General features: G+C 43.2%; 2 protein-coding genes across 3 annotated transcripts in view; both read right to left on the bottom strand.

Annotated features, from left to right (window-relative positions):
- Positions 1–203: 203 nt before the first annotated feature.
- On the bottom strand, positions 204–12894 carry LOC135392129 (eukaryotic translation initiation factor 3 subunit B-like). The gene is made up of 15 exons (XM_064622812.1): positions 12696–12894; positions 9645–9840; positions 9095–9214; positions 8475–8532; positions 6707–6835; positions 5650–5807; positions 4889–5149; positions 3971–4205; positions 3809–3881; positions 3072–3273; positions 2411–2549; positions 1395–1520; positions 1252–1329; positions 1076–1184; positions 204–388 (listed from the first exon to the last, which is right to left on the bottom strand). The coding sequence occupies exons 1-15, from the start codon at positions 12832–12834 to the stop codon at positions 276–278; spliced, it is 2136 nt and encodes a 711-aa protein (XP_064478882.1). The 5' UTR covers positions 12835–12894; the 3' UTR covers positions 204–275.
- A 511-nt stretch (positions 12895–13405) lies between these two features.
- The window catches only part of LOC135392124 (histone deacetylase 6-like), a 22841-nt gene continuing 8867 nt past the window's right edge, over positions 13406–27379 (bottom strand). For both annotated transcript variants that reach the window (XM_064622806.1, XM_064622807.1), the window contains 26 exons: positions 27276–27344; positions 25925–26051; positions 24912–24977; positions 24770–24829; positions 24592–24681; positions 23955–24061; positions 23598–23711; positions 22114–22332; positions 21752–21839; positions 21491–21531; positions 21299–21395; positions 21118–21189; positions 20916–21046; positions 19697–19765; positions 19478–19604; positions 19102–19167; positions 18973–19032; positions 18212–18301; positions 17073–17179; positions 16931–16998; positions 16843–16879; positions 16396–16430; positions 16122–16279; positions 14846–14986; positions 14325–14453; positions 13406–13648 (listed from right to left, as the gene is read on the bottom strand). In XM_064622806.1, coding sequence (XP_064478876.1) covers positions 13586–13648; positions 14325–14453; positions 14846–14986; positions 16122–16279; positions 16396–16430; positions 16843–16879; positions 16931–16998; positions 17073–17179; positions 18212–18301; positions 18973–19032; positions 19102–19167; positions 19478–19604; positions 19697–19765; positions 20916–21046; positions 21118–21189; positions 21299–21395; positions 21491–21531; positions 21752–21839; positions 22114–22332; positions 23598–23711; positions 23955–24061; positions 24592–24681; positions 24770–24829; positions 24912–24977; positions 25925–26051; positions 27276–27344 — 2431 coding nt within the window. In that variant the 3' untranslated portion in view covers positions 13406–13585. The remainder of the gene's footprint in view (positions 13649–14324; positions 14454–14845; positions 14987–16121; positions 16280–16395; positions 16431–16842; positions 16880–16930; positions 16999–17072; positions 17180–18211; positions 18302–18972; positions 19033–19101; positions 19168–19477; positions 19605–19696; positions 19766–20915; positions 21047–21117; positions 21190–21298; positions 21396–21490; positions 21532–21751; positions 21840–22113; positions 22333–23597; positions 23712–23954; positions 24062–24591; positions 24682–24769; positions 24830–24911; positions 24978–25924; positions 26052–27275; positions 27345–27379) is intronic.

Here is a 27379-nt window from a genome sequence, read left to right as displayed (position 1 = left end):
TAATAACGAGGGTTCACTGTATAAGGAGAACAAAGTGTCTCACGTGTCATAAATCCCACGGGAGAACTTGTATCAGAGAATAAAAGGGGTTGGGACACAAAAAAATGGGGAACCGCAGTCTCTAAGCTGTCTTACACGTTGAAACCCTGCATGTTACGTGCTACATGTTTTTAAATGTGTCTGTAAGACCATAACCAAACTAGTGTAAACAAAAGCCTTTTCTTTTTATTTTACCACCCTCAACATCTGGAGACATGGCTCACAAGACCTGCTTATCACTCCGTGACGTCGCCCCCTTCCAGTAGGACCTCTTCCTCTTTGACGAAGAATTCCACCACTTCTTCCTCCAGGTTTTCCAGGTTGCTGTCCAGCTCGTCCGTGTCAATACCTGCGTCCGGATCGACGACCCTTTCTTACTAAACGCAGTGTGTCCATGTGGGACACACAAATATACATAGGGCCTGACTTTTTAGGGTTAAACCCGTATCCGCCCGATATTTACCCCCCGAACGAAATCTGTAAAATTTGGGTTTAACCCGAAAACATCCGGGTCGCGTGGCACACTCATAAGCGTGCATTAAAATAAAGTTTGATAACATTGCTAAACATTAGTTCCGTGTTAAGACAAATTTTTATTAAACAAAAAAAAATCACCCGAATACACCCGAATTCCTGACGACAGAATATGCCGTAACGGGATTTAACCCGAATACACCCGAATTTTCGAATGAAAAATATCACCCGATATTTACCCCCCGAATTTGGCCAAAAATAAAACCCGAAAAAGTCAGGCCCTAAATATACACAGTTTTCTCGTGGACACCATACTGAGAGTGCAGCGCCGTCTAGCCGGGGGAGTATATGTTGAAAACAGTTTACCGCACAAGCCAGAGAGAAGGAAAGCACCTCCTCTCTCGCTTGTGCTGGGTTCAAGAGCGCTAGGAGTGACGCGGCTGGAAAACGACGTACACTAGGCTAATAAAAACAAATGAAGGCGCTGCAGTGCATGCGGGGAAAACGTGCATTCGAGATGTGCAGAAGGTGCACCGAGAAAAAGTTCTGAACGGGTACACACCGTCGCGAAGCTCGAGCCTGAGGCCTTTGTTGGCAGCATATTCCTTCGTCTTACGCTCCCGCAGGGCACGGAAATCCTCCTGCATCTTCTTCCGCTTCTCCATCACCTCCTGCGTTGAACCGGCCAATCGCGTCATTACTTCCGTTCGCTCCTTCGACATCGACAAAGTTACAAACCTTGGAAGCCTTCGTCATGGACAGGCGATCCTTCATGTCAAACTGCTCGCTGTACTTCTTGAAGTTCTTTTTGATTTCCTGCAAAAAAACAAAAACAAAACATAATTAAACCTCTAGATCCTTCAACACGGGGGTACTGGCACCTTGATCTTTTCTTCGGAGAGCAGTGACGGAGGTCTCGGCCTCCATAACAGTTGGCAGAAACGGTCCACGTTACATTTCTTCACGATGCGTCCTTGGAAGGACCAAAGCCAGTATGCGTTGTCCGTCTGTCACAAAAGATATCGCAACATTAAGACGTTGCCGTGAAAGCAAATGTGGCTCTATTTTAGCGAGGCTATTCTAACAGCTGCAGACGGTGATATCATCAAAGTGTGCACATTTCGCTGGCCCGAGGCCAGCCCGGCGTCCGGTAGTAACCACCGTTCCCGGTTACTCATTTCTGCAAAGTGCACGCTTATCCGTAACTCAGCTGGGTCTGTATGATTGGGAACAAACTTGCTATCGCTTTTTTATGTTTTAATCCAGTTATTCAGAATTTGTTATCCACATCCTGACGTGGAGTACTGGAGACAATGTTCAAGAACCACTGCGATTCCCATTCGCTTGTACGGGAAACTTGTTACCGGTCGTTATGCCAGGGACCGGGGGGGCCCTTTGCATAGCACCACCTCCTACGTAAGCCCCCTCTCCTACTGTCTGACCCCTTTTTTGGACAGTGGTCAGTAGACTGGTATGGACAGGCAGTAGCAGCTCCAGAACGCAGGGAGTGCGCTCCTTTTTACTACACGGTGTCGCTCTTAAGCCTGGTCCGCACTATTGCGTTTCAATACGTCCGTCTGTCCGTCCGTCACGGACGGATGGACGGACGGGTTGACGTACGTGACAGACGCGTGGGTTTAAAATTCACGTCCACACTTTTGCGAAGTTGACCCACTACGTGAAGTGAGGCAAAAGAAGACGAGGGTGCGCGGCGGCACGGTTACCGGGGCAACGACCGGCATTTCTTGCGTCGCTCCATCCAAAAACTGAACTCAGCGAACCTATGCGTCCGTACGCTTTCGAAGGGGCTTGCGTCGGTTCGTGGACGGACGCATTGAAACGCAATAGTGCAGACCAGGCTTTACTCTGCGACTGTACGTATTATTGTCTACAGTACCTTGTGCAACCACCAGCTGACCCCCGTAACGACGTAACGTCCGGTCGGGTCCCACTCAACATCCGACGCCATGAAGTGATCGTTCTGGTTCATGACAGTGAAGTCTGCTGTGTCGATGAATTCGAGGGTGCCGTTCATGCTGTGGGAAGACAAAGTGGCACAAAAGACACTTCAATGAATGCTGAGACATCAAAGCACAGACAAGAACCAAACCCGAGATAGGGGAAAAAAAGTAGAGCTGCTCAAAAAGCAAAATTTGAGTTCAAATCGAATCTGAGTAGAAAATTTATTTCTTTGATGAATAACGAACCCAAGACAGTCGAATATTGCTAAATGTATAGCGTGGGAAGCTACTTCCTGAACAATATTATAGAGCAGCATTTGCATGAGCTCGAGCTCGATTCAACATTTTTTACTATTCATGCAGCTCTAAATGTTGGCACCGGACCTTCTGCAGCACTGACCTTTAGCGCTGACCTTTAAAATCCCTTTAATTAACATCTACGCACTTTTCGGACTAAAAAAAATTATCGAGTACATTGTCGGCGAATGCAGAGTATAGTGGCATCGGTTTCACAGATGGGTTTCCGGATGCGACAGTCCCTTTGAGCACCTAGAAAATGGTTCCTACTTTCGCAGCCCCCTCTCTCAAGGTACCTACGTTCTGAGTCCAGCAAGTACGATGAACTGTCCATTTGGAGACCAGAACAAGTGGTTGCACTGTTTACGTTCAAACTTCTTGAGCAGCACCGCACTGGCGCCAGGTTTCACGCCGTAGAAGCTGACCGAGATGTGGGGGCTGTCACCGTGGATGATGGCAAACTTGCTGCCCACAGGCTCCCACGCAAACGCCACGATAGAATCTGCGAGTGTTACAAGGGTAATCTGTACAGCTACGTTTTTCATCATTCAACATCAACATCATTGCCCATTTAGGGCCTGACTTTTTCGGGTTTTATTTTTGGCCAAATTCGGGGGGTAAATATCGGGTGATATTTTTCATTTGAAAATCCGGGTGTGTTCGGGTTAAATCCCGTTACGGCATATTCTGTCGTCAGAAATTCGGGTGTATTCGGGCGATTTTTTTTTGTTTAATAAAAATTTGTCTAAACATGGAACTAATGTTTAGCGATGTTATCAAACTTTATTTTAATGCACGCTTACGAGTGTGCCACGCGACCCGGATGTTTTCGGGTAGATTCGGGTTAAACCCGAATTTTACAGATTTCGTTCGGGGGGTAAATATCGGGCGGATACGGGTTTAACCCTAAAAAGTCAGGCCCCACCCATAATTTAACGACATTCTCCACCACTCGACATCGCATCATTCTCCGTGTCAAGATAGTGAATGATGTCCACAACAGCCATCACGGGTGAATTTGACTAACAGAACTGTACCTTTGATTTCTAGGCTGTCAACCGGGATCTGCTTCTCCTTCATGAGGAATATTTCAAAGTTGAAATACATGCCCTGTAGCACAAGGCGGGAAACAGTCGTAAATTAGTTCCACGAACAACGTACGCTGAAAGCAATCGTTAATGGTGACGGCACCCACTCACGCTATATTTCCATTCGTTCTTTTCTCGCTTCGCCTTGGAGTAACGGTCCACTTTAACGCAGAGGTAGTCCCCCGACTTCTGCCAGTGCATCTTGCAGTCGGCAACATTGAAGAGGTTTTTGGCACGAAGCTCCTGGCGAGAGGGAACCTCGATGAGCGTCACTCGGGCTGGGACGTTCTTGTCTTCTGCCACCCAGTATGCCATGATATTGGAGACGGGAGACCAGGAAAAACTCCTACGGATCAAAGCATGCTCATGTAGGTCGACCAGCATGCAGGGTCTTCAAAATTAAGCTTTCACTAGCACTTTATAAATAGGTGAACGAAAGCAAAACTGGTGCTATTTTTCTGTTCCTCGAGTAAGAAACAGGTGCTACATGGTTAGCAGCACATGTTTCTTACACAAGTAGCGTAAAGTTATCATCCGCTTTCCTGTCATCGCTGTGTTTGCGTAGCGCTCGTGAAAGCTTAATTACACCTTGTATAGCTCGCTGCATCGCGCATAGCAACAGAAACCTTCAGCCTAAAGCTCTGGTAGCAGATGGTGACTGAACAGTACCGACAATATCCACTGGATGGCGGTAATGGTGTTTTTAGACTGCCAACTGCGTGCTGGCATTGTGCAAGCACAGCTAATGTCGAGCCCGCCACATGGTCTCGGGCGCGGAGGAAATGTCTCCTTTCTTTTGTTTCACCAAGCTTTCATGCAAAATGTGTTGATGCGACACAGGCCTGACAAACAACGTACTCTTGGCAATGTCAGGTTCGATGAATTCGTGACATCCACCCCATTCATTCTTCCGTCTATTTTCGACGTTCGAATAATTCGATCAAATTTCGCGTTCCCGTCAAGATCAAATTAATGGAAGTTTACTATGTATATTAAGCTTTTTGTCTGTTACAAAGAAGTTTCTTATACCTGATACCAGGGATCTTGAGGGACTTTTTGTCGAGCAACCCGAAGGAAGGTGTCTCGTAAATACTGAGGGTGTCGGTGGACATGCGGGCAAAGAACTTGTCATCTCCGCTCCACTTGAACATGGGCCAGGTGGTGAGTTCCGCGTCAGCCGAGAAGCTCCTCCTCTTGAGACCCGTTCGAATATCAAAGATGATGACCGCCTGGGTCTCATCGTAGTTTGGGTGGTGCTCCTGTGTTGGTGGGCTCAATGTTACCAGGTAGCTGAAATGGGTCAAGAATGTCAAGCCTCATGTATAAATAGGGCCTTTTGTTTTAGAATCAAATCCCGTAAAACCCGTATTTACATACGGGTAAATACAGAATACCCGTATTCACATACGGGTAAATACAGAATACCCGTATTCACATACGGGTAAATACAGAATACCCGTATTCACATACGGGTAATCGGGGGGGGGGGGGGGTACCCCCTCCATCCTGTCACTTAGGATAAAACCCGGAAAACAAAACATGGCAAGGTGCTCATTTATATCTTAGTCAGAAATAAAACCTTTTTCCCGATGAAATAACCCACAAAACCCAAAAACACAGGGCCTTATGTACAAAGTTGAAGCGAGCAATTTTGTGTTTTCAGGATTTATGTTATGTTTCTTTTACTTCAAAATAGGTGTGAGGGGACAAAAAAACGAAAAATAGAAAACATAGTTCTTCCGCATAAAGGGCACTTCAACGGGAGTTTCCGTAAAATATGTTTGACCTACTTTTCGCAGGGAGAGAAGTCAATGAACTTGACTCCGTAGTGTGAGAACTTCATGATTTGTGAGAACTCCTCCCCTCCCCACAGGGCTATGCCTTGAAGGTGGAAGGTGGCAAAGTAGGTGCCCAAAGGTGACCACATCACCAGATTGTCTGTCCATCTCTGGAGAACAATACAAACCATGTCACAAAAAACATATTACGTGTGTTTAGAAAAAGAGGCGTCCTCGTTAGAGCCGTGCGAATATTCGAAATTTCGAATATGAAACGAATATCTGATACTATTCGAATGCTATTCCCAACCTATTTTCAGTATTCGAAATTTTCAAATATTTTTCAAATAGTACTGAAGCGAGGTATCGTTATCACCATTCTGCAAGTGGGCTTCGCCTCATGTCATCCCAGAGTTAGGTGAAGCCCACTTCACGTTACGTGCATTGTTCTTTTGGTGTGGGGCTCGATTCTGCAAGTCGGCTTCGCCTCATTACTCTCGAGCGTTAGGTGAAGCCCGCTTTACACTGCTTCCATACTGTCACTGAAGTCTACAAATTTTGTGAGGTCATGGTCAACACTATACCCTCGGCGTTGCAGGTTCCAGTAAATGTACTCCCAACTTTTAGAGTTATGGTCAGTAACAGATGGAAATATGTGCAGTTTCTAAAAAAAAGTACAGGAAATTCACAATTCACAAAACATAGAAATGAGGATATACACACAAGGCAGGCTGCATGGAACATGTTGACTAACTCTCAATGCAGTTAATCCCACTAATGCAGTCTACCATACACAACACAGAGGGACCCTCTCTCAAGGTAGGTTATGCTGGTTATGCTGGCTCACATGTTCAGAGCAGAACATCATCTAATGAGCGCAACACCAAAAAATATTTCACCACGAGGTATTCGAAATTATTCGAATTGGGCCTTTTATGATTATTCAAATTCAATTCGCCATCCGAAGAAATTCTTCCGATTCCATTCGCAGTGTAAGTGAAACACTCGTAAACTATTCGCAATGGAAATTTTGCTATTCGCACAGCTCTAATCCTCGTAGATATGTTACCTCTCTGTCTTTGACGATCACGGGCTCGGGATTACTGTTGAGATAGACGGCTACACGCTCTCCTCCGCAGTAGATGACGCTGTACTGGTCGTAGCAGTCGGGATCTTGCAACCACTGCCGCAGGTTTCCCTGTGTGAAACGGGAAACATGGCATAAATATAACTGTCCTTCAAGAGAACAGCCAGATGGGACAATTGACAGATTAGAGTTGCATTGGACCGTAAGTTAGGAGCAGATGCCAAACATAAAATTTAATCCAGCAAAACGCCGTAGTTCTTGAAATCGTAAAGAAAGACTAACAGCACATTCAACTCCAGTTTCAGGGTGAGGGTGTGTGAATGAAATAGAAGGTGATCGCAGACCATCTTTAGATATGGTTAAGGCCCTTCTTTTTCGGCTGCGGCAAATCCTGAATTCCGCAGCAGGGAACTATGGATTCTGCATTTTTCCGCGGTAAAAGGCAAATTGCTCTAGTTCAGACAGAAAATACTCTCTGTTAGCTCTTAGTTGGGGGGAACACGGTTACAACTTTTGCGACTTAGCATAACAAGGTACGTTGTACTTTCTTCTGAGAGGGAGTGACTTTTGTCACTGTCAAATTGTACTTGCTAAGTGACCTCTCTGCATGTGCAGAGTTTACTGTCACACAGAGGTACTTGACAGCTATGGACACCAACGCAGGGGTCAGCATTTGCATTCCACTCCAGAATCCCAATATGCTAAGAGGGTTATTCGAGCACACAGATGGGGCCATATCACGGCCTGGCGACCTTATCCTGTTGGTACATCTACGCTGTAACGCAAGCTGACCCAGTGCGAGCAAAGTCCATTCATCTCGCGCATAAACTGAGTTAAGCACGCCATTTCTGCAAAATTCTGTGCAAAACCTCATATTCCGCGGCAGACCCACAATTCCGCGAATTTTTGCAGAATCGCGGAATCGCAGAAAAGGAAGGGCCTTAGATATGGTAAAGCGTATTTGGCAAAGTTTGTCTCGTAGTGGTGGCTTTGCAGCACGAAAACCAGAAGTTAGTAACAGTGACTTCACAGCAGCAAAAGCGTCGGCTAAAAAGGTCAATTATGATAATTTCCCGCAAATTTCATCAAGATATTTTGCACAGTGGTTGTGAGGATCATAGGAAAGCATGTGACAGCATTTTTCTAGCTTTGATTTGGATCCGCACTATCCTTTGGAAAGGGTCCTGACATTATGCCATATACGTGTGAAAGACAGTTACATGCACTGATGTGAACTTGCACTCCCACTTTCAGTGTCGTAAATTGGCACTTCAAGCATGCATCGGGCTGTGACATCATGACAGACGCTTCCATCATTGAGGCGTACATTTTAAGGTGACCAATATTAATACTTTCGTGAGATGCAACATGGCAGGCTCGTGCCTAGAGCCTGAAGTTTTAGGGTTTAACCCGATCCTTCCCTGAATTTTCACCCCGAATTTAAGGTTGCCAGTAAACACAATCACATCACCGTTTGTATAAAACCAGTACAATTTGTTTGAGTAGTACTGCCCGATTTCTCCCCAAATTTTGCATAATGGAAGTTTTTGCACCCGAATTTGCACGAATTTAGAGAACATGTATATTTCCCCAATTTTTAGCCCGCGAATTTGGAAAAAGAAATTTCCCGAAAACTCCAGGTTCTAATCCTGCCACATGTGACGAATGAGTGCAGACTTCACACAATTCATTTCTCTTCACGGCAGGGAAAAATATCCAATGTGGTTGGAGAGAGTGAATACGGACTCACGTGATCCATGTAGGGCTGTGGCTGAGGAGGTTTTAATTCGTCGGGAATACTTTCGTACCTAATGGACGAGATAAGCAGCATTAAATGGGACTTGGAAACCGCACAAAAAATATCCCAAGAAACAATCTTATCAGAGAAACACCACGCACACATGACCCTGAGTCTACCGTGTGTGGAGGCATTTCAGAAAAAACAGAAAGGAGGCAGATTTACTCTACTCGTAGCGGTGTACTTCAGGTGCAAGCACCACAAGAATACACATACCCAGGGTTTGGCTTTTTCAAGCGAGACTGGATTTTTCTCGAGATGCATTTTATTCCCAGTCGCATGACCCCAATGAACCACTTGTAGCTGTGTGTTTTTTTGTTTTTTTTTGCCCTCAGGTCTGCCCACATTCTATTCTCAACGTAAACAAAGGACTGATTCACTTCATAATTGTTGTGCGAAAGAAAAGCTATGACCAGAAGCAATCTCTAAGTATCAGAAACCCAAGATTTCTAAAAAAAAAAAAAATAAAGAAATAAAAAATACATTGCTAATATGTGCATTATGGAGACGGTTGAGCGAGACATCGACCAGAAACTTCAGTTTCCTTTAAACTAGCAAGAAAAGAAGCTCACTTTTGAAAGTCTGTGAAGAGGTTAACAGCAAATGTGTGCTGTCTGTCCAGCTTGTGGCCGTTGGTTGCCTTGACTGCATCCTGAGCACTTTGGGGATTCTTGTATTCCAGAAACATGTACCTACATCATCATCATCATCATCATCACCACCTAATCAAGACAAGCACACACTAAATGCCTCACAAAGTATTCATGCACAAGCACACTGGCCCGGGCGCGTCAAAAAAAGGCACACGGGCAAGCGCGTTGTCGTTACACTATCAAGTTTTTGTGGAGGTAGAGGATGCTGTCAACAAACTCCTTCTCCCAATCCCTATCCCGGGGGGGGGGAGAAGTGGGATGAGTCGGGTTTAACCCGAAAGAGTCACTCCCTGACTGTAGGCAGACAAACCTTACGTGTAACATTACGGCACAGTTATTATTCAATTACCAACTGACCCACGCATACTAATGCAGACGCGACATTACGGGAAAAAGTGAAGCGGGATATCAGAAACGGCGATTAGCGACGCTTATCACGAGAGACACCAGGGGATGATTCTGTTTGTACCCTTTCGTCTTTCCATTTTCATCGACGGGGATGTGCTCTGTGCTGATTTCTCCAAACTGGGAGTAGATCTTCTGCAACACATTTCTCAGCTTCTCGATACGTTCGCTGCCCACCTGGGGGATGTTGTCCACCACTATGACGCTCTCGACACCGTCTGCCTCTGCAGGTCGCTGCGGAAGGATGTCGCCGAGAAGTTCTGCACCGGAGAAACGCTATTATTCTCGAACTCATCAAAAGCACTAACTTAGAGGAGGCACAGCCAAGATTCTTTCGCAATAACCTCTCTGGACATTTAGAAAAATTGATACCCTGATAGCGAGACCACAAAGTACAAAATGGCAAATACAATAATGCACTTGAACCAATAAAACCCTCAATGGCAAAGGCTATCTGTCCGAAAAGAGTGCAATCTCGTGCATGATATTGTAGGGGAACGAGATTAAATGTTCTATTGCTTTATGTACTTGGTTGACCACAACTTACGATCGAAGCTATCATAGTCACATTTTTCAGACCCGTTCAAGAAGTCAGAACTCGGAACCCAATTAATGTCCCAAGTGTGTTTCACATGTACTGTCAAGTTTTCCCCAATACTTCTGGAGCTTTACTCAAGCGGAACCTCCGTCAGGTTCCACCCCGCAATCCACACAGAGGTACCAATCTCATGCATGTGGCACTTTCTTATCTCCTCCTAGTAATCCTGTATTTCCTAGTACGTATTTGTCCACGTTATTTCTGAAATAAATGGGCGAAGGACACTCGCGAATGCTCAGTTGAACTACAGTAATTTATTTACTGCCACATTTTTCCTTTTTTTTTTTTTAGCTGCGCAAAAAGTGTCAGCAAAACGCTCCGTAGAGCCATTGTCGCTGTTGTCGTGACTGCAGCAGAAACAGAAAGCGTAGCATTGAAGACGAGGTATCGGGGTTTGTATCTTGTGTGCCAATTTTCTCTCTCCCTGGTGAATTCATGCGGTACAACTCGCAAATATACAATCATATTTCCTGTAATTGCTTTTAAAATTTGCGAGGGGATAAAAACAGGAGAGTGGTGTCAAGAAAAAAAGACAATGGTGGAATGGAGTGTTTTGGATTTCACTGCGTGCCCAAAAGTACTGCGATCTCTGCGCTACTATTTCTACCATTACGTCTCCACCTTATCTCTTACGAGGAGGATTGTAGAACTACATGCATGTTCTTGACTAGCTACATATGTAGCGACTAAACATAAGCATGTGTTGCTTGGGCAACGCAGCCACGGCTAGTACCGAGCACATATTTGCGCGTGTATGTAAGTACGTTTAAGGCAGAGCAGAATGAGTTAGGCAGGATTATGAAGAGGTTGTATACACTGATACCCTGTAATCTTTCGCCTGTTTAGGTGATTATTTCATTACATGGACATATCCGACTATTATTACGCCTTTGCAGTCCCTGGTGTGGTTCTGGTCAACACAGTTGGATATTGTGAACACTGCAAATGTATTTTTATTCGCGATGCGTTAATTTTCCCGAATCACGCATTCAGTCATTTCTGAAGTTACTAATTTCGTGATTCCGGAGCTGTTTCGTTTCGCAGGATAAACGTCAAGCTGCATAAGTAAAATTGTTAGCAATTTTTTCGCTGTCGCGAAATTTGCAAAAATGAACAAATTGCGAATAAAAATATGTTTACAGTATCTATTTGTTGTGCCAGATGACTTCACTGGCTGACATCAAATTCAGTATAGCTGCGTTACAGTGCTAGCTGTTGAAACATAGGGGATTCCAAGAGGCATTGAAAATGAGAGTGAAAGAGAATTTTGCTCGGATCTGCGGCTGTAAAACGATGCGAGTACTGCATGGGAATGTGATGTTAAGCGACCTGCATGGCAGCTAACATTTTGTGCATACATGTTTGTCCTTAGTTCTGTAAAAAAAAATTTCAGTGTGTGTGTGTCCAGACTCGAGAGGTGATGAATGTCTTTTTGCTCCACACTGGAAAAAGCCACAGCGGCAACAGCACAGAGCAGTGAGGTTTCATTCCCTTCCTTTTCCACAGTGCGGATATTTTATAATTTCTGTGAGAGCTGAAGTACGTGCCGTGCCACTCACTCTATCTACTGAAAACACTGCAGGCAATACCTTCCAGTTCATAGGTATTCACCATTTTTTGTAACATGGTCAGTACGAGTCACTGATTCAACTGTTTTGCTGTTTGTTAACTTTGATGTTAATTGGGGGATGCATATATGCCTCGAGTATCAAATGCGTTTCAAACGAGGAAGCTGGCAGTAGCTTTTCTTTTTTTTGCTTCTGATCGGCCATCAAAAGTCGTCTGCTTTATTTAGAGATGGGACGTCACCTTTTGGGAAGAACACGTTAGACGTCATTCATAGCGCAACACAAAGCTTTCGTGTCTCCGTTATTTTCTGTCGCATTAAATTACTTCTGACTGAAAAAAAAAAAAAAACACAAGCAAATCTTTTCGCAAACACTGTCCCGAGGAACATCACGAGGAAAACCAGTTGTGCAATTTTGCACTCCTACCGAAGGACTTGACACCTAGTGTGTGTGCCACACGACCTTCTATAACAGCTGCGTAACTTGCAACATAATCTAATTCCAGTGAAAAACATTATGCTAAACATGATACCGGGTAATAACAACCGGTAGGCCTAGACCCACGTTATTGTTGGGTCGATGTCAGATTCGGTAAATTCGCCTCCCCGACGATACCACGTATATTAAATACAATTTACTTTGGGCACCGCCTTCGAAATCGCCCTCGAGAAGTTACAGAAAAATCAGGTGCTACTAATTGATATCATATGCTTCAGTATTTTAGATCATACTTGAGCAATCTGGTATCAATAAGCGGACCAAGTTACTACCACCTTGTAAACACAACACCTGCTTGTATGAATCCTAAGCATGCGTGAAGTTGACGGTCACTTGACAGATTTCACACGTGAGCCGCACTTTAACAGAAACCGCGCAAGAACATTTAAATGCACCAGGAATTGATCGGCAAACGCCTCAATATGGAACACGTGGAAACTTGATGGCACACCTTCGTCCGTAATATCGTCCACAAAGTCTTCTGGGTCACTGAAACTTGGCATATCATCGTCACCATTTTGTAGAGAACCTGCCTTGGGATCACCCTGAGAATGTCTTTCGGTGTGAGCCATGCTCCTTTTCTCTACCATTTTACCACAGCGTGGCCATAAAGGAAGTTGAGCGAAATAACCGGCCCTCTGCACATGCGCCCAAAGAGAACTGCTTAATGCAATGGTTTGGCGCTCGTGGCGCTTCGTTCGACACGAAACCGAAACTACTCTCTCCTCTTTCCGGTGACTCGCACATTAGCGGCAAATTAACTGGAAATAAAGGCGTTATCTCTAACTTCCTTGTGTTATCGGCAGTGGCAGCGGTAACACCTCGATATCTTACCTCGAGCGATTTGCTTGCCATCAGATGGCAGCATTCTGCTTGGCTCTCTCCACCCCAGAGTCCCGCTCTACCCAGAGCTAAAGCTCAAGCTCTGGGCTCTCTATGGTTTGGGTAGTTCGTGTATCCTTGACCGACTTCATAGGGAATTGCTTCTTCCTCCGTTATCACCACAGTACAACTTTAGCCATTTGTGTAGGCATCTCTATTACATACCACAAAAAAAAAAAAAAAAAAAAAAGAAAAGGCTGGGATTCAGTGATTTAGCTCCTCATGTATCAAACGGGCATCACACAACTTTGTAATATAACGTACACTTTATTCGGAAAGAATATGGTCAGAAAACTTTACTTACTATAAAAATACATACAATTTTATAGACTTATGAAATACAGTTCGCATGATCACTGTAAAATATAAAAAATATATTATCTAAAACATGCCAAGCTACCACGTTCTGACACATGGCCATTAATTTAGTTAAATTGATTTCTAAAATGATCGCAGTTCTTAAGTGCAGCCCAATTTTCCAAATTTCCTAGTGTATGCATCTTCTTTTGCAGGATCCAAAAGCTGGAAAAGAGAAAAACAAAGCTACACATAAATATTACAAAATGCTACGCATAAGTGCTACACTAAATATACATAAATTGCACTAGGTGCTACATGTATGTACCATTAAATAATGCATCTAAAATATGACATAAAAACACCATTAAGATACTACATATAAATACTAAATGTGGCGCATAATCGGATACGGGGAAGCAAAGTCATCTATTTTCTTACCGCAAATATTTAGGACTGTTCCTTTATAAACACATACTCCTTCTCCATGTACGGTCAGCAACATTTGATTTCAAAACATGATCAGTGTGCAACGAGGAGTGTAATGGACGTGCGCATAATATATTTTGGGTCGGAGCTGTAATGCGGACGCGCGAGCCAATGCCGGACAATTTCAGATTTGTCAGTGGAGTTGACCTGTAGCTTTAAAACTTGTCTCTGAGTATAAACACTATGCAAGAATACTATACATTACATCCAGTAGGTTGTGTTTAGCGAATGAATGTCTGGTCATTCAATGGACGACTCATTATTTTTTTCACACTTTCCCTGGGCAAATACAATATGTATAAAAATAATATTTATATTACATTTTTCTCATTCTTTACGCAGGCAAGGAGTTATCCGAGACGTCGAGCTTCAACAAGATCCTCACAACCAATGCCAGAAAACGGCCACTCACTGAATTAGAGACGTAGACATTGCAGGCGTAGCACCACACCGAGATATCCGTGAAACTCAACACCATATTGTGTCCCGTTTCGTCGTGATGGGAGACCATGTGACCGTTGACATATCGACCGCAGTGGGGCTGAATAAGGAAGAATTTGGAAAAGTTTTCTTATTTCATCCGCTAACTTTTGAGCGTTGACAGTCATGTACACTTCAAAGCAGAGGCGGGGGGGTAAGGCATCACAAAGTAACGCATTACTTTGTACTACAAGTAGTTTAATTACTTTGCATTACAAAGTAATGCATCACCAGTAATGCGTTACATTTTTGGAACAGGTAATGGTAATGCATTACATTTTGACGGAGTAATGTGTCGTGGCATTACAGATTACTTGCATCACCTCTGCTTCAAAGGAATCTAAAAGGCCCACAAACCCAATCCAAGCAAGTACCTTCAACTATACTTTTACAATAACTTGTACACCCTGCAAAACATATCAGCTTTTGTTGACAGGCACGCGGATAGATTACCTGGAAGCAGTGAAGGCAGGCCCAAACCTCTCTTGTCAACCCACAGTCGATGCAGGGCGCATGGGGATCCCCAAGGCCGGACGATGGGAGCTGCGAAATGCTGTCTAGGTGGGGACACCATGGCTCCGGTGACACAAATCCCTGGCAACGAAACAATCGCAGTCGAGCGCCACATTCTCAGGGATGTATTAGACTGCACACATAAAACATAAATCGCAGTGCGCACACATCAATGTGCTGGCCAAGCTGTGATGGAACCTCTACAGGACGATACCCATTTCGCACAAAGGGTACCCACGAGTGAAAGTTAGCGCGGGGAAGTAGATTCGTACCCGCAGTTGTGTTGGTGGGTAGCGCAGGTATGCCTGCACTACAACGTGGGTGCAGTGCGGGTACACTCGAATTTCACTAATGAACGGGCACCGACACCGATTTTCTACCTGGAAGAGCAAAACGGTGCCTGCGTGCAACTGCGAGCAGGGAAAGGTAACAGAATGTTTCTCGTTTCCATTACTGCCTCTGTTACTGGCCCATATTTGTTTCTGTTTCAGTTTTCACTACCACCATTGTTTTTTCGTTTCCGTTTCGGTTTTCGGTGCTGGCCCAGCTCCCGCCTATTGTTATACTTCTTTTTTTTGGTAAGCTTTGAGATTGTGACATAACTTAATATCTCTATGTCTTTTTGTTTTTTTTTCTTTTTTCTGAAATCTATTTTGAGTACTTGATGGACACATGCACACAACAGACAACACTTATTTAAAAACAATATACATACATGGTTTTTTTGAACAGCTAGTATATGAACATGGTCTTCGTGAATGTTTACTTATGCTTGCAAGTATGATAACTATGCATCTTCTATTTACAATATTTATGCTAGGTTCAGTTCTTCAGTTGATTTTAGTTTGCTTCATTTAGCTTTATTTCATAAATTTATCTAAATGATACGGCAAAGGATTGTAATAATTCAGGTCCTGCAATACTCAAGTTATTACCATAAACAATTTTAGTTTTTGTTTCAGGTATTCTGTATGTGCGATATTCTTACAGAGACTAACGAGATGCACACATTTTGTGGAAGCTGGTACTCAACCGTGCTGTCAACACGAAACTGTCCTGCTGACTACACAAACCTGTCAAAAACTCTACTTGAGCTTGATTGCTCCAAGTTTCAGTCACCTTTCGTGTCCAGATGCTCTGATGTGGAAATCAGACATTGAAAAACATTTTGTCATCCGTGTGCTTACGCGGAAATGAGTTCATCAAAGATGCTTACGCCTTCATCCACGCTGATTTCTAGTCCTCCCATAGCACCAATGAGCTCTTCCGGGATCTCAAAGCTCGTATTGGCATTGGTGTCCACTTTTGTGACTGCCGCATCCGCTTTTATCGCCGAACCGTCGGGCAGGGACGTATCCGCTGATGTTGCCTCATCTGGAAACGGTTATTTTTGAATTGATGTTGAATAAGCCATAGACATACCGAAAACTTAAGAGTGTTCTTCCTTCATTCTACACATAATTAATTGTTTAAATACAGTTTGTACTCACTGGTTGCTAGCTTGGATTCAGCTCTCTGGATGATGCTAGACGAGGCAAGATAAGATAAAGAGAGTAAGGATAATGTGAGGACATGGTGGTTGTATGCATACAATGGGTGTTTCTGTGCTTTTTGTAATCATTATGCACTCTGCGATAACAGAATTTTGAAAAAAGATGTGCTGTCTCCTTTAATTAAACAAAGCACTATTATTAACTATGCATTTTATTGATTATACCAAGTACTCATGGCTTTCTCAGCTATGGATATGGACAAGAACGCTAAAAGAACTACCAGCCACGGCGATGCAGGCATTACTACATACTGACACCTTTAGCAACTTTTCCTGCTGCATACGACACACATGAACTGTGCACCTGAGGCTCCAGGGCTTATTGCAATGTACAAACTACATAATAATAATAAGCCAGAACAACACTACATGAAACATTTCTTACCCCTTTTCACTGAGCAGCTGCTGCGAGGGCAAATCCACTAGGAGGGAGAGAGAGATAAATATGTGCTAAGACACCAACACTCACTCACCATCAAAACATAAGCAGTTCCAAAACTCCTTGTGAACCTGGACGGTTTGCCGAATGGACTCCACAGCCCTGCAACCCAAAACCCCCGAGAAGTGGAAATGTAAATGTTGATATAATCAATAACGAGCAAGTAAAAAACCAACCCTGTAGATGGGCTCAAGCACTCAACGAGGGTTGGCAGCTTCTCGCCCAAGAGTGCGCCCACACAGTTTGCCATGGCATCCGGAATTTTGTTGAGGTTGTAGCCGCCCTATGGCAAGGGACGATATTTTTATAGTGTCACCTATCCCGTGCACTATTGACACTATATTATGGCAAAACTCTGAAATACATTCACAACTATGAGACTGTAGTTTGTACAAGCGAAGAGTGTTGTCATTGCACCAGTTGCTAGAAGGAATACAATGGGGAAATAAAAGCACCCTCAACTCTAACAGTGCAAGATGATAAAGGTGCCTTCCTTGCAGTCCTTTTCTATCGGGGCCTTGCCGATACATAAGTAATTAACAATAGGAACTTGCATGTGCTGCACTTCAAGATACAAAGCCATAGGTTTTTTAAAGAAATACCTCATGTCTAAAGCCCCTAGCTTTCTGTGGTGGCAAATTAACGTTTCAGCAGTGCTAGATTTACAAATCCGCGAGATTCCGCGGACAACAGAAAATAAGCAAACAAAAATGCTGCATCATTCTTCCAAAATTGCTTACTGACTCTTTCCACACACTTTTCCAGTATTTTTTGTATCTTTTTAGTGCTCAAATAAAATTAGACTCAGCTCTGACAATTTCTCTCGGCGCCATTCCTGTCGTTAAATTTCCTTTCGTTACGGCACATCCAGCCCTGTGAGTGCCAGCAGTTATCAGACGCGTGAGGCATTGCAGTCGAGACTGATCTGGTGCAAACTGCGAAAATGTTGCAGATCAAAATGTTGCGAAAAAGTTGCAGAAAATGTACAGATCAATTCAAATCCGTACATAATTCTGCAATATATCGAATATTCCATGAAAAGCACTCGATTGTGAGGGAAACAGCAGGGTCCACAAAGCATCGGCAGATCCGCAAAATTTTGTGGAATCGTGGAAAGCTAGGGGCTCTATTCGTGTCATTGATAAATGTAAATGCATGAAATTGGGTCACTGTCAAAGGTGTTGTCTGTGTAATAAGTGATGTTGTATGTACAAGAATGCTACTGTCAAATTCGCAGCAGAATCCTCGTTGACTGACAATGCTTTGGTTAAAGGGCTCCGTGAAATAAAGAAACAAATTAAATTAATTGTATCACCTCGAGCGCTACAATAACTCTTCCCTTGGCGAGCGATGTTAGGAGGTGAGTGAAGTGACCATAGGCCTGAGGTGTGACGTAACAATTGCCCTGCAAGAGGAAATATAATCAGGATGATCGAAGTCAATAAATGAACTACAAAGAGCATTAAAGGGGTTGCGACGCATTTGTTAAATGTGGTTTATTACATCATGTGCACGTTGCAGCCTACTACATGCTAGGGCACTGACGAAAAGAGAATAATTTTTTCTATATGTCGTTGTAGGTGGGATACGGGCCACACGAGCAAACCTGGATGTGGAGCTCAGATTTCGGAGGAGCGAGACATTCCTATTGGTTCTCCTAAGCATGTGACCTCGCTTTCGTTGGCGGCTTCATGCCTGCCATGATGCCACAGCCAAACGATTCCCAAACAGCACAATGTATCGGTCCAATGTCGGCCGAATATTGGCAATACCGGTACAGTACTGGACCAATAATGAACCACTATTACCAATATGCAGCCAACATTGGGCAAAAATGCTGTGCGGCATGGGTTTCGCGGTGCCGATTTTCTGTTCTATTACGTAGTCTATTACTCCCTTTGTTGTAAAACTCCATGAAATTTCATCGATACTAATATCCATCTTTTGCATTCATCCAGCAAAACATGGGGTCACGTGTCACTACCCCTTTAATGCAAACTATGTTAATATACATATTAACTGCACAGTCTCCTCCTCACCACACACAGTGTAAAGATATTTCTGTGGCATACATACCAGGTAGTCACCTACGCAACTGTCAAAGCCACTGGAGACGAGGATGAGTTCTGGATCATACTAAAAAGAAAACACATTTACATAACTCTAATACTTTGGTAAGAAATGAAACCCTTGTTGCCGACGTACTGAGTATGCCACTGGAAGTATCACATGAAAGAATGCAGCCATGTAATCACCATCAGTCATGCTGTCCTGAAAAGGTAATGCATATAAGCTGCCATCCAACACCTGTAGTTTAGTTGTAGACTTTCATCAAAGACTTCTGCTCTATGTAACACATCGAAACCTTTTTTTAAGGACTTGCTAGGACTTTGCACATTATACTGATACTCCGTATACAGGGTGTCTCAGGAAATGTGTCAGTGAATTCTAATTAAAAAAAAACTGGGACACCCTGTATATGCAAACAAAAGGTATTGGTAATGGTGGTGTGATCGTACTTGTGCTCTCATAAAAACTTTCATTTCAAATATGTTTAGAAAAGACAACGCACAGCCATTACCTCATTCCACGCTACGTTAATGTTGTACCCTTTGCCATTCCCTTCCCCAATAGCAGTATAGTCCGCGTCGGAGGTACAGGGAAAGAAAGCGCCGTAGTCATGTCGATGAACTGAGATGTAGAGAACGCTGCAACGATCATCGCATATTCCTCGTTTAAGACACAGCTAAAGTGGAAATCACAGGGTGGGGGGCACAGCACAACCAGTACTACCTCGTACCGTGCATCGTCGTAGAAGGCGTGTTGAGTGCCGTTGCCATGGTGAACGTCCCAGTCCAAGATAAGCACCCTGAAAAGTGGTAGGGTACCTAATTTACTCTCCTCAAAGAGGCAGTCTTATACCCTAGTCAGACGGCAGAGTTAAGGCCGTAAACGGAACGGCCGTAATTTCACTGGAGGCTTACGCCTTTTTTGTGACAATTATGCGGTACGTAATTGCAACAAATAAGGCGTACGTCTCCCGTTTTCAACAAATCTGGGCAGAGAACGATGTCATTCGAGATTATGGTTGGGCTACCTGCGAAGTTACGGCTGTTCCGTTTACGGCCTTAAGTTTGCCGTCTGACCAGGGTATTATCGTCTTCATTAAAGGGATGGTCGCATCCAGAAACCCATCTATGAAACCGATACCGCGAAAGTTAGGCATCAGCCGCAATCTACTGGGCTAATTTGTTCGTTCGAAAAATGCTTAGATATTAATGAATTTTAAAGATCAGCTGCTTCAGCAGCTGCAGAGGTTCCAGCAGCATGACGTCACTCTCTAACAGGAGGAGTGGTGCTCAGCTGAGAAAGGTGCCTGCTGCATTCCAAATATGGCCGCTGCATTCCTTTCCTCAAAGTCGTGTTCTGATTGGTGCTGTAGGGAATGATGTTTTCGCCTTCTTCCAGAGAAGGAATTACGGCATGCTCTCAACATCCGGTGTCTGCTCGTCATGTATTCCATCCAATAGCGGGATTGTCAATACCGTGATCAGTGGTCAACGAGGAATAAAAGGACACTACAGTTTTGAAATTGACGGGAAAGGATGTGGCCGTCCCTTTAAGTAGTATGTAGTAGTACTAGGGTATCAGTAGTATCACTAGTCGAATCAGAAGTAGTAGTAGTAGGGTATCAGTAGTAGTAGAGTAGTACTAGTAGTTTTGGTAGTACTAGCGTACCAGTAGTAGTATCAGTAGTAGTACTAGGGCATCAGTAGTAGACTTTGTAGTAGGGAACAAGTAGGGTATCAGTAGTAGACGCATCCGGTGTTGCTGCCAATGCAGTTTGTCATAAAGTGCGTATGCAATTCTTATCAATTTAACCAGTTTATCAGCAGTATCCAAGATGTTACTTCGCAGAGAGAATTCACAGTGTTGCAACAGCTGACAACCAAATGGTATGCACACTGATTATGCTGTACAAGGCTGCCCTTTTCAGCAAAATTGCACGTGAGGAGTACCTCTTTAGGCCATAGCGATCTATTGCATATCGTGCTGCTATGGCGACATTATTAAAGATGCAGAAACCGCTGGCTTCATCACGTTCAGCATGGTGTCCCGGTGGACGGATTATGGCAGCTCCATTCAGGCTCTGCGGAAGAATATCCATGCTAGAGCACTAGTTATCCTACATCCTGTTAATCATAGAGCAAAGGGATTTACCTTGCCACTGCAGACGGAGTCAACGACCTGCAGCAAACAACCCGCAGCAAGGAGGGCACTGCGGAATGTGTCCTGCACGAAGTGGAAGAAGCTCATTGGCTACGACAACAGTAATACTGCTGCGCATGCCAGCTACGTCACCGGCAGATTTACGAGATATAATTAATTCAGTTATACTCACGGAAGAAAGATACACTGAATTGAAAGTGTACTGCAGCTTTATGAGCTCCGGCCTCTTGAGATCTTGAGAGTTGCGCATTTTCTCTACGTACGATTTCCTGCAGGAAAATAGCGAGTTCAATTGAATTGTCTTTCAATCTGGGCAAGCTCCAATGTGAGCCCGGAGGAAGCATTTGGTGCGAACGAAACTCACGAATGAACGAGCAGAAGGTCTTCTATGGTGGCAGATCTGGGCTACAAGACAGACAGACAACGGTGTTGGCATTTAAACGTTCTTCAACTAACCCACTGAGTCCAAAAGGACAGAAGAAACGGGACAAGAAGGTTTCATAAAAACGTCAAGAAAAAAACACAAATGCATATTGCTTAAATTAAATCTTGTTAGTTGCTAGTTCACCGACGGCTAGTTCAACGACCCCTATTGTCACTGTTCTCGCTTGAATTACCAACTCACTTCAAGTAGAAGGCACTTCTTGGCCAATCCTCTCTTCAGCAGCAACTTCCACATGCCCAAAATTCTTTCAGGCTTTTCCGGGTGAGTTCTGCGGCGAGAAAGGGAGTTACCATTTCGGAAATTACGAGATGGTCTCGGACAGAACTTTTGAAACGGGAACTGCACAAATATGTTAGCCTGGTTGCAGTTTGTCCAGTTATTCATGTTCTGGCTACTCCAACAAAACTTTAAAGCAGTAGTAAAAAAGATTGCTTTCTTCCTGAATACTCTGGAATGTAGTACAGTGCATTGCATGATACAGTCAACTACATCAATGAAATGTGAAGCTAAGTGCCTCGGGACGAGTCATGACTTCCACCTACCTATCATTGAGGCAGCGGTGCATCGTCATCCTCCTATCAAAGATGAGGCATGTCCGGTTATCGGGGACGCTCAGGTCGGCTTCGTTTCGCAGCTGCTCAATGCGTCTTTCAAATCCTTCCTTCGTTTCCGCATCGTGCACTGCGTAATAAGTCCTCGTAGGAAACTCGTCTGGACGTTCAATGCCCAGTTTTCCCACATACTTTACTTCAGGGTTGTGCCTGCGTGGAGGTTCATGGATGAATGACTTAATAGCTGTCTGCGCAAAGACCTAGAGTTTTGTGTGAAGAAGCGAACACATTCTGTCTTCAGAACACTGTAGCTACGTGATGAGATTTTAATGCTGGAGTGTTCACAAAAGTACGTGCTTACTTAAAAAAATTCAGAGTTTGAACTTGTGACTCTGCCTATATAAGTCCAATAACGTACCCAAAGAAATTACATTCTGCATTCCCCTGAACAACGCTTAATTTCGTTGGGGAGTGCATCGAGAGCAACCGCACAAAATACGTTTGCCGAGTTACGACAGTATCGCAGCACAATTTAACTTATCATATTTGTATGGCAAATAAACGTTCATTAAATCTAAATAATATAATGTATTAATATTAATATGTCGCACCTGGTGTTGGGAGTATTTGTAGACTTTTACGAGGCATTTGATAAAATTGATCCCAATGACTTTGAGATAAGTTGTTTTTGTATGGTGTTACGAGTAACGCACTAGAACTTCTGTGCACATATCTGTCCTGCTGGAAACAATGTGTACAGATAAATTTTGTACTGTCGGAACTGCAAAATGCGACAGTTGGGTACCTCAATTAAGAATTTTGGGTCCTATTTTGAGGAGCTGCAACACCGGGTTGAATTGGACAACATTCTGTGAAAGAGCAGATTTTGGGGGTGAAAAAAAAAAGTGCATCTCCTCTTTTGCACAAACATGACATGTTGCTGACGCCTCTCGGGTTGGTACACCTGGGACCCATAGGGGCGTCAGCAATTATCAACGTTTCCAGGGCATGTTAGCATAAAAGTTGAGTAATGTGTCTCATACTCATCCTCAATAGCCTTGGCAGCACTTCCTGCATGTGCACCGAGCACGTGTTCCATGAACTGCCAAGGCTATGGAGAATGAGTATAAGACACACACTCATGTTTTATGCAAACAGGCCCTGGAAGCGGTGCTATTTGCTGATGCACCTATGGGTCCCAGGTGTACCAACCCGAGAGGCGTCAGCAACATGTCATGTTTGTGCTAAAGAAGAGATGCACTTTCTTTTTCACTCCCGAAATCTGCTCTTTCACAGGATACTCCCCAACCCAACTGTGTGTTACAGCTCCTGAGATGAAACCTGATTTTTAACTTGGGTTTCGAAACAAAAGAGGCAAAACACGAGGCCCTACACATTAGTATATCGTGTTACTGGAAGAAGACATACTAGCAGCATAGGAGCAGGGCAAGGGATGTCCCGTGAAAGCAAATTACCGTAGGCGTGCAGAGTTTGAAGGGTCCAGGTCATCTGTGAAGGTTCCTTGGAACTGCAGAGATTTCCAGAATGGACGCAGCACTGAGATGGAGTTTAGTATCGTTTCCACAATGCTGAGGGAGCAGAAAGCAAGCATGGAATGTCTCGCTCGGACATTTGGCAGTCAGACACACACACACACACAAAAAAAAAAAAAAAAACAGTCACACACAAAAAGAAGTCACACACACAAAAAAAAACGGTCACACACACACACAAGAAAAACAGTCACACATAAAAAAAAAAAAAACAGTCACACACAAAGAGAAAACAGATGAAATAAAGTGACAGCCTAATATAATACAGAGTTCAACTACCTGTCACAGGGTGGTCCCAGAGGCGTTATTTTGGGACAGGGATCACCAAGTAAAGTCCTCAGCGTAAGGGCCACCCCTTCGGCTAAAGACGAAATGCAGTAGCCCCCCTGGGACAGACATACAGCGTTAGTCCCGTAACTATTTTAGACCAGGATGATAATGGCTTGGCACGCTTTGACGCAAGGTCAACTAGTACTATGACATGCAGAGAACAAAATTAATTTTTATTACTTAGTGTAAAAGATGAGGGAGTCGCTTAAGACAGGGAACTCATTCCAAGTTACTGCGTGAAAAATGACTAACGTTTCAAGTAATGAAGGTGAACTTCCAAGATACTTCGGGAAAGCAATGAATTACTTTCAATTAGCTAACTTATATTATTAATTAAGTAATAAAATATTAAATAATGACCAATTGTATATAGTTACTCTAACCAGTACTGGCATGTACGTATGCATAGTGGTGTGGTAATATTATTATAATTATTATTACAAATTAATAATGCAGTAACAACCTACTAACCCTATTAACCAATGTAATGTGCATTATATTAAAAATTAGAACAAGTAATGAAAATCTTGACACAGTAATGAAACTGAGACAAGCAAATCAGGAGTACTTCCAGCACTTACAGTACCTCTAGCACAACACAGACTTTTCCTCCAGCAAGTCCCATGAGCATATTGACCAGATGGGCGTAACATGTAGGTGTGATTTCCATGCAACCCTAGATATTTTTTTTTGTTAAAACACCCAGTAAGATTAGATCACAGTACAAAGCCTATCACTAATAATAAGTAAAGTATCAGAATTACTTCGGGACAACCGATGGCCGCATCGTAGCCCGAAGACACAATCACCAGTTCGGGCTGATACTGCAGGAACAAGGATAATTATAATTATTCGCCTAATACGGTAACATAGCATAAATCGTGAACATCTTGAGACTGAATATACCTCGTAGGCTACGGGCATCAGGATGTTGTTAAAGACAGCGATGAAGTCCTCATTTTTAATGCCAACCTAGAAAAAAAAAATTATCCAATTATGTCTAGAGTGATTTTCTTGAGCAAAAAAAAATTCTGACAACGGATGAGAAGTGTGCAAGTGAGCTGGTGGGCATTCGATGAAGACAACATTTCCTGGAGTTTGAAAAATGTTGAAAAAACAGAAGACAGATATTAGTTAGTCTAGTGCTAGACTAGATGCTAGTGTCAGTCTTCTGCTTTTTCTTTGCTCCTCAAGCCCAAGGAAATGTTGCAGTCATAGACTGTTTTCTCGTAAATAATTCATAGCTAGGGCCCGACTTTTTAGGGTTATACCCGATTATGCCCGATATTTATCTCCCGATTCAAATCAGGAAGAGCAGGGTTTAGCCCGGTATTTCCCGAAAACTGGCGGACCAGGGGAATCCAATGTCATCACAACTACCACGCAACTTTGGAAACTGTGTTGTAAATGCATAAATATGCTCATACAAACTGTCAAAACAGAGACCCTGCTGCCTCTTAGACGCATAGACTAAATATTGATACCCTGTGTCTACGGGTGTGTCGTGTACTATGCCGAAGATAACCAAAGATTTACGCCAGATCCAACCCGATTCAATCAGAATTAGGTTGAATCAGGTTCAGTTCAACCCGCTTACACCCGAATTATTGAAACAACGTATGACCCGATATTTACGCGCAGATTTTGCTGGAAAATATAACCTGAAAAAAGTCAGGCCCTATTCATAGTTTGTACGAATAAGTTATGTGGCTCGATGAAGCTGACAGATAAGAATTGTGCTCACATATTTTTTCCCATTCCTTGCAGGCTAATGTTGTCCATTCATACTTACCATACATTTCACACAGTACTATGTATATTTGCTCATGGTCATTTATGTGCATCAGCGTGTTCACACTTCTGACACTTAGTCTCTTAAATACTCACAAACCACATATTTTGTTTTATGTCTAGCATACCTTGTTGAGAGGTATATTAATGTTGTATCCCATTCCTTGGCCCTTGCCAATGTAGTTGAAATTTGATTCTTTCAGCTCTGGCCAAAAAGCACCGTGCTCGTAACGGTGAGTCGAAAAGTACAGCACCCTGTAGGTGAGAGGGAGGCATTCACAAAAATAGAGGTAATGCGCAATAATTAAACAGGCCGTTGTAAAATACATCAACAGCAGAGCTGCGCGAATAACAAAATTTCCATTGCAAATAGTTTACGAATATTTCACTTGCACTGCGAATCGAATCCGAATAATCAGAAAAGGACCAATTCAAATAATTTGGAATACCTCATGGTAGAATATTTTGTGATGTTTGTGTTGTGTGCTCATGAGATGAAGTTCTGCTCCATACATGTGAGACTTTTCAACCAGCATAACCTAGGGTCCCTTTGTGTTGTGCATGGTAGACTACATTAGTGGGATGAACAGCACTGAGAGTTAGTCAACATGTTCCATGCAGCCTGCCTTGTGTACATCTGCACATTTCTATGTTTTGTAAATTGTGAATTTCCTGAACTTTTTTTTTTTTTAGAAACTACACATATTTCCATCTGGGGAAGCTGGAGTACATTTACTGGAACCTGGAATGACAAGAGTACAGTGTCGACCATAAGCTCACAAAATTTGTAGACTTTGGTGATAGAACGTCGTAAACAGTGTAAAGCAGGCTTCACCTATCGCTCGAACGTAATGCGCTGAAGCCGATTTGCAGAATGGAGACACACACACCAAAAGAACAATGGTGGTAACGTGAAGTGGGCTTCGCATAACTCTTGGATGTAACGGGGCTAAGCCGACTTGCAGAATGGCGGTAGCGATACCGTGCTTGGGTAACTATTCGAAAAATACATATTCGAAAATTTCGAATACTGAAAATAGGTTGCGAATAGTATTCAAATAGCGAAAGATATTCGTTTCATATTCAAAATTTCGAATATTCGCACAGCTTTGATTAACAGTATGTATTAATGGTAAATGGTGACTGGAACAAAAGACAGTTACAATAAATATGTCAGTAGCAAATAGTTTATAGTAAATACTAGTTTAGTGCTAAAGAAAATTTGGCTCACATAAAATACTTCACAGAATAGTTCAGTAGCAAAGACGTTAATGGCATGAACAGTCATCCAGCGATGCTGCTCGACCGCTGCCGATTTTTACGGAAAAAAAATTGCTAAATCCCAAGTATTAGCCGAAGCGTTCCTACGCTACAGGGTCCTGACGTATCAGTAAACAAGTAATAGTAAGCAGCATGATAAGATTGTAGGAAATAGTAGCAGAACAGGTGATAAGTGACAAAACAACAAAAAATCCATACCGTGGGTCGTCATAAAACATGTACTGCGTCGCCTGTCCATGGTGAACGTCCCAGTCCACAATTAACACCCTAGGATAAAAAAATTTTGCTACGTAAAATTTTTG

Source organism: Ornithodoros turicata, chromosome 4, assembly GCF_037126465.1.
Source record: "Ornithodoros turicata isolate Travis chromosome 4, ASM3712646v1, whole genome shotgun sequence".
NCBI classification, from domain to species: Eukaryota; Metazoa; Arthropoda; class Arachnida; order Ixodida; family Argasidae; genus Ornithodoros; species Ornithodoros turicata.
The sequence above is the reverse complement of the archived record's forward strand: the minus strand, read 5'-3'. Positions and strand labels throughout refer to the sequence as shown.

Coding starts and splice junctions, on each gene's coding strand:
- LOC135392129 (XM_064622812.1), bottom strand. CDS start 12,834: ATGGTAGAGAAAAGGAGCATGGCTCACACCGAAAGACATTCTCAGGGT. Junction 5,150..5,649: donor GACTTCTCTCCCTGCGAAAA/GTAGGTCAAACA, acceptor GACCCATTTCAG/CTACCTGGTAACATTGAGCC. Junction 389..1,075: donor CAGGCTCGAGCTTCGCGACG/GTGTGTACCCGT, acceptor ATCCGGACGCAG/GTATTGACACGGACGAGCTG.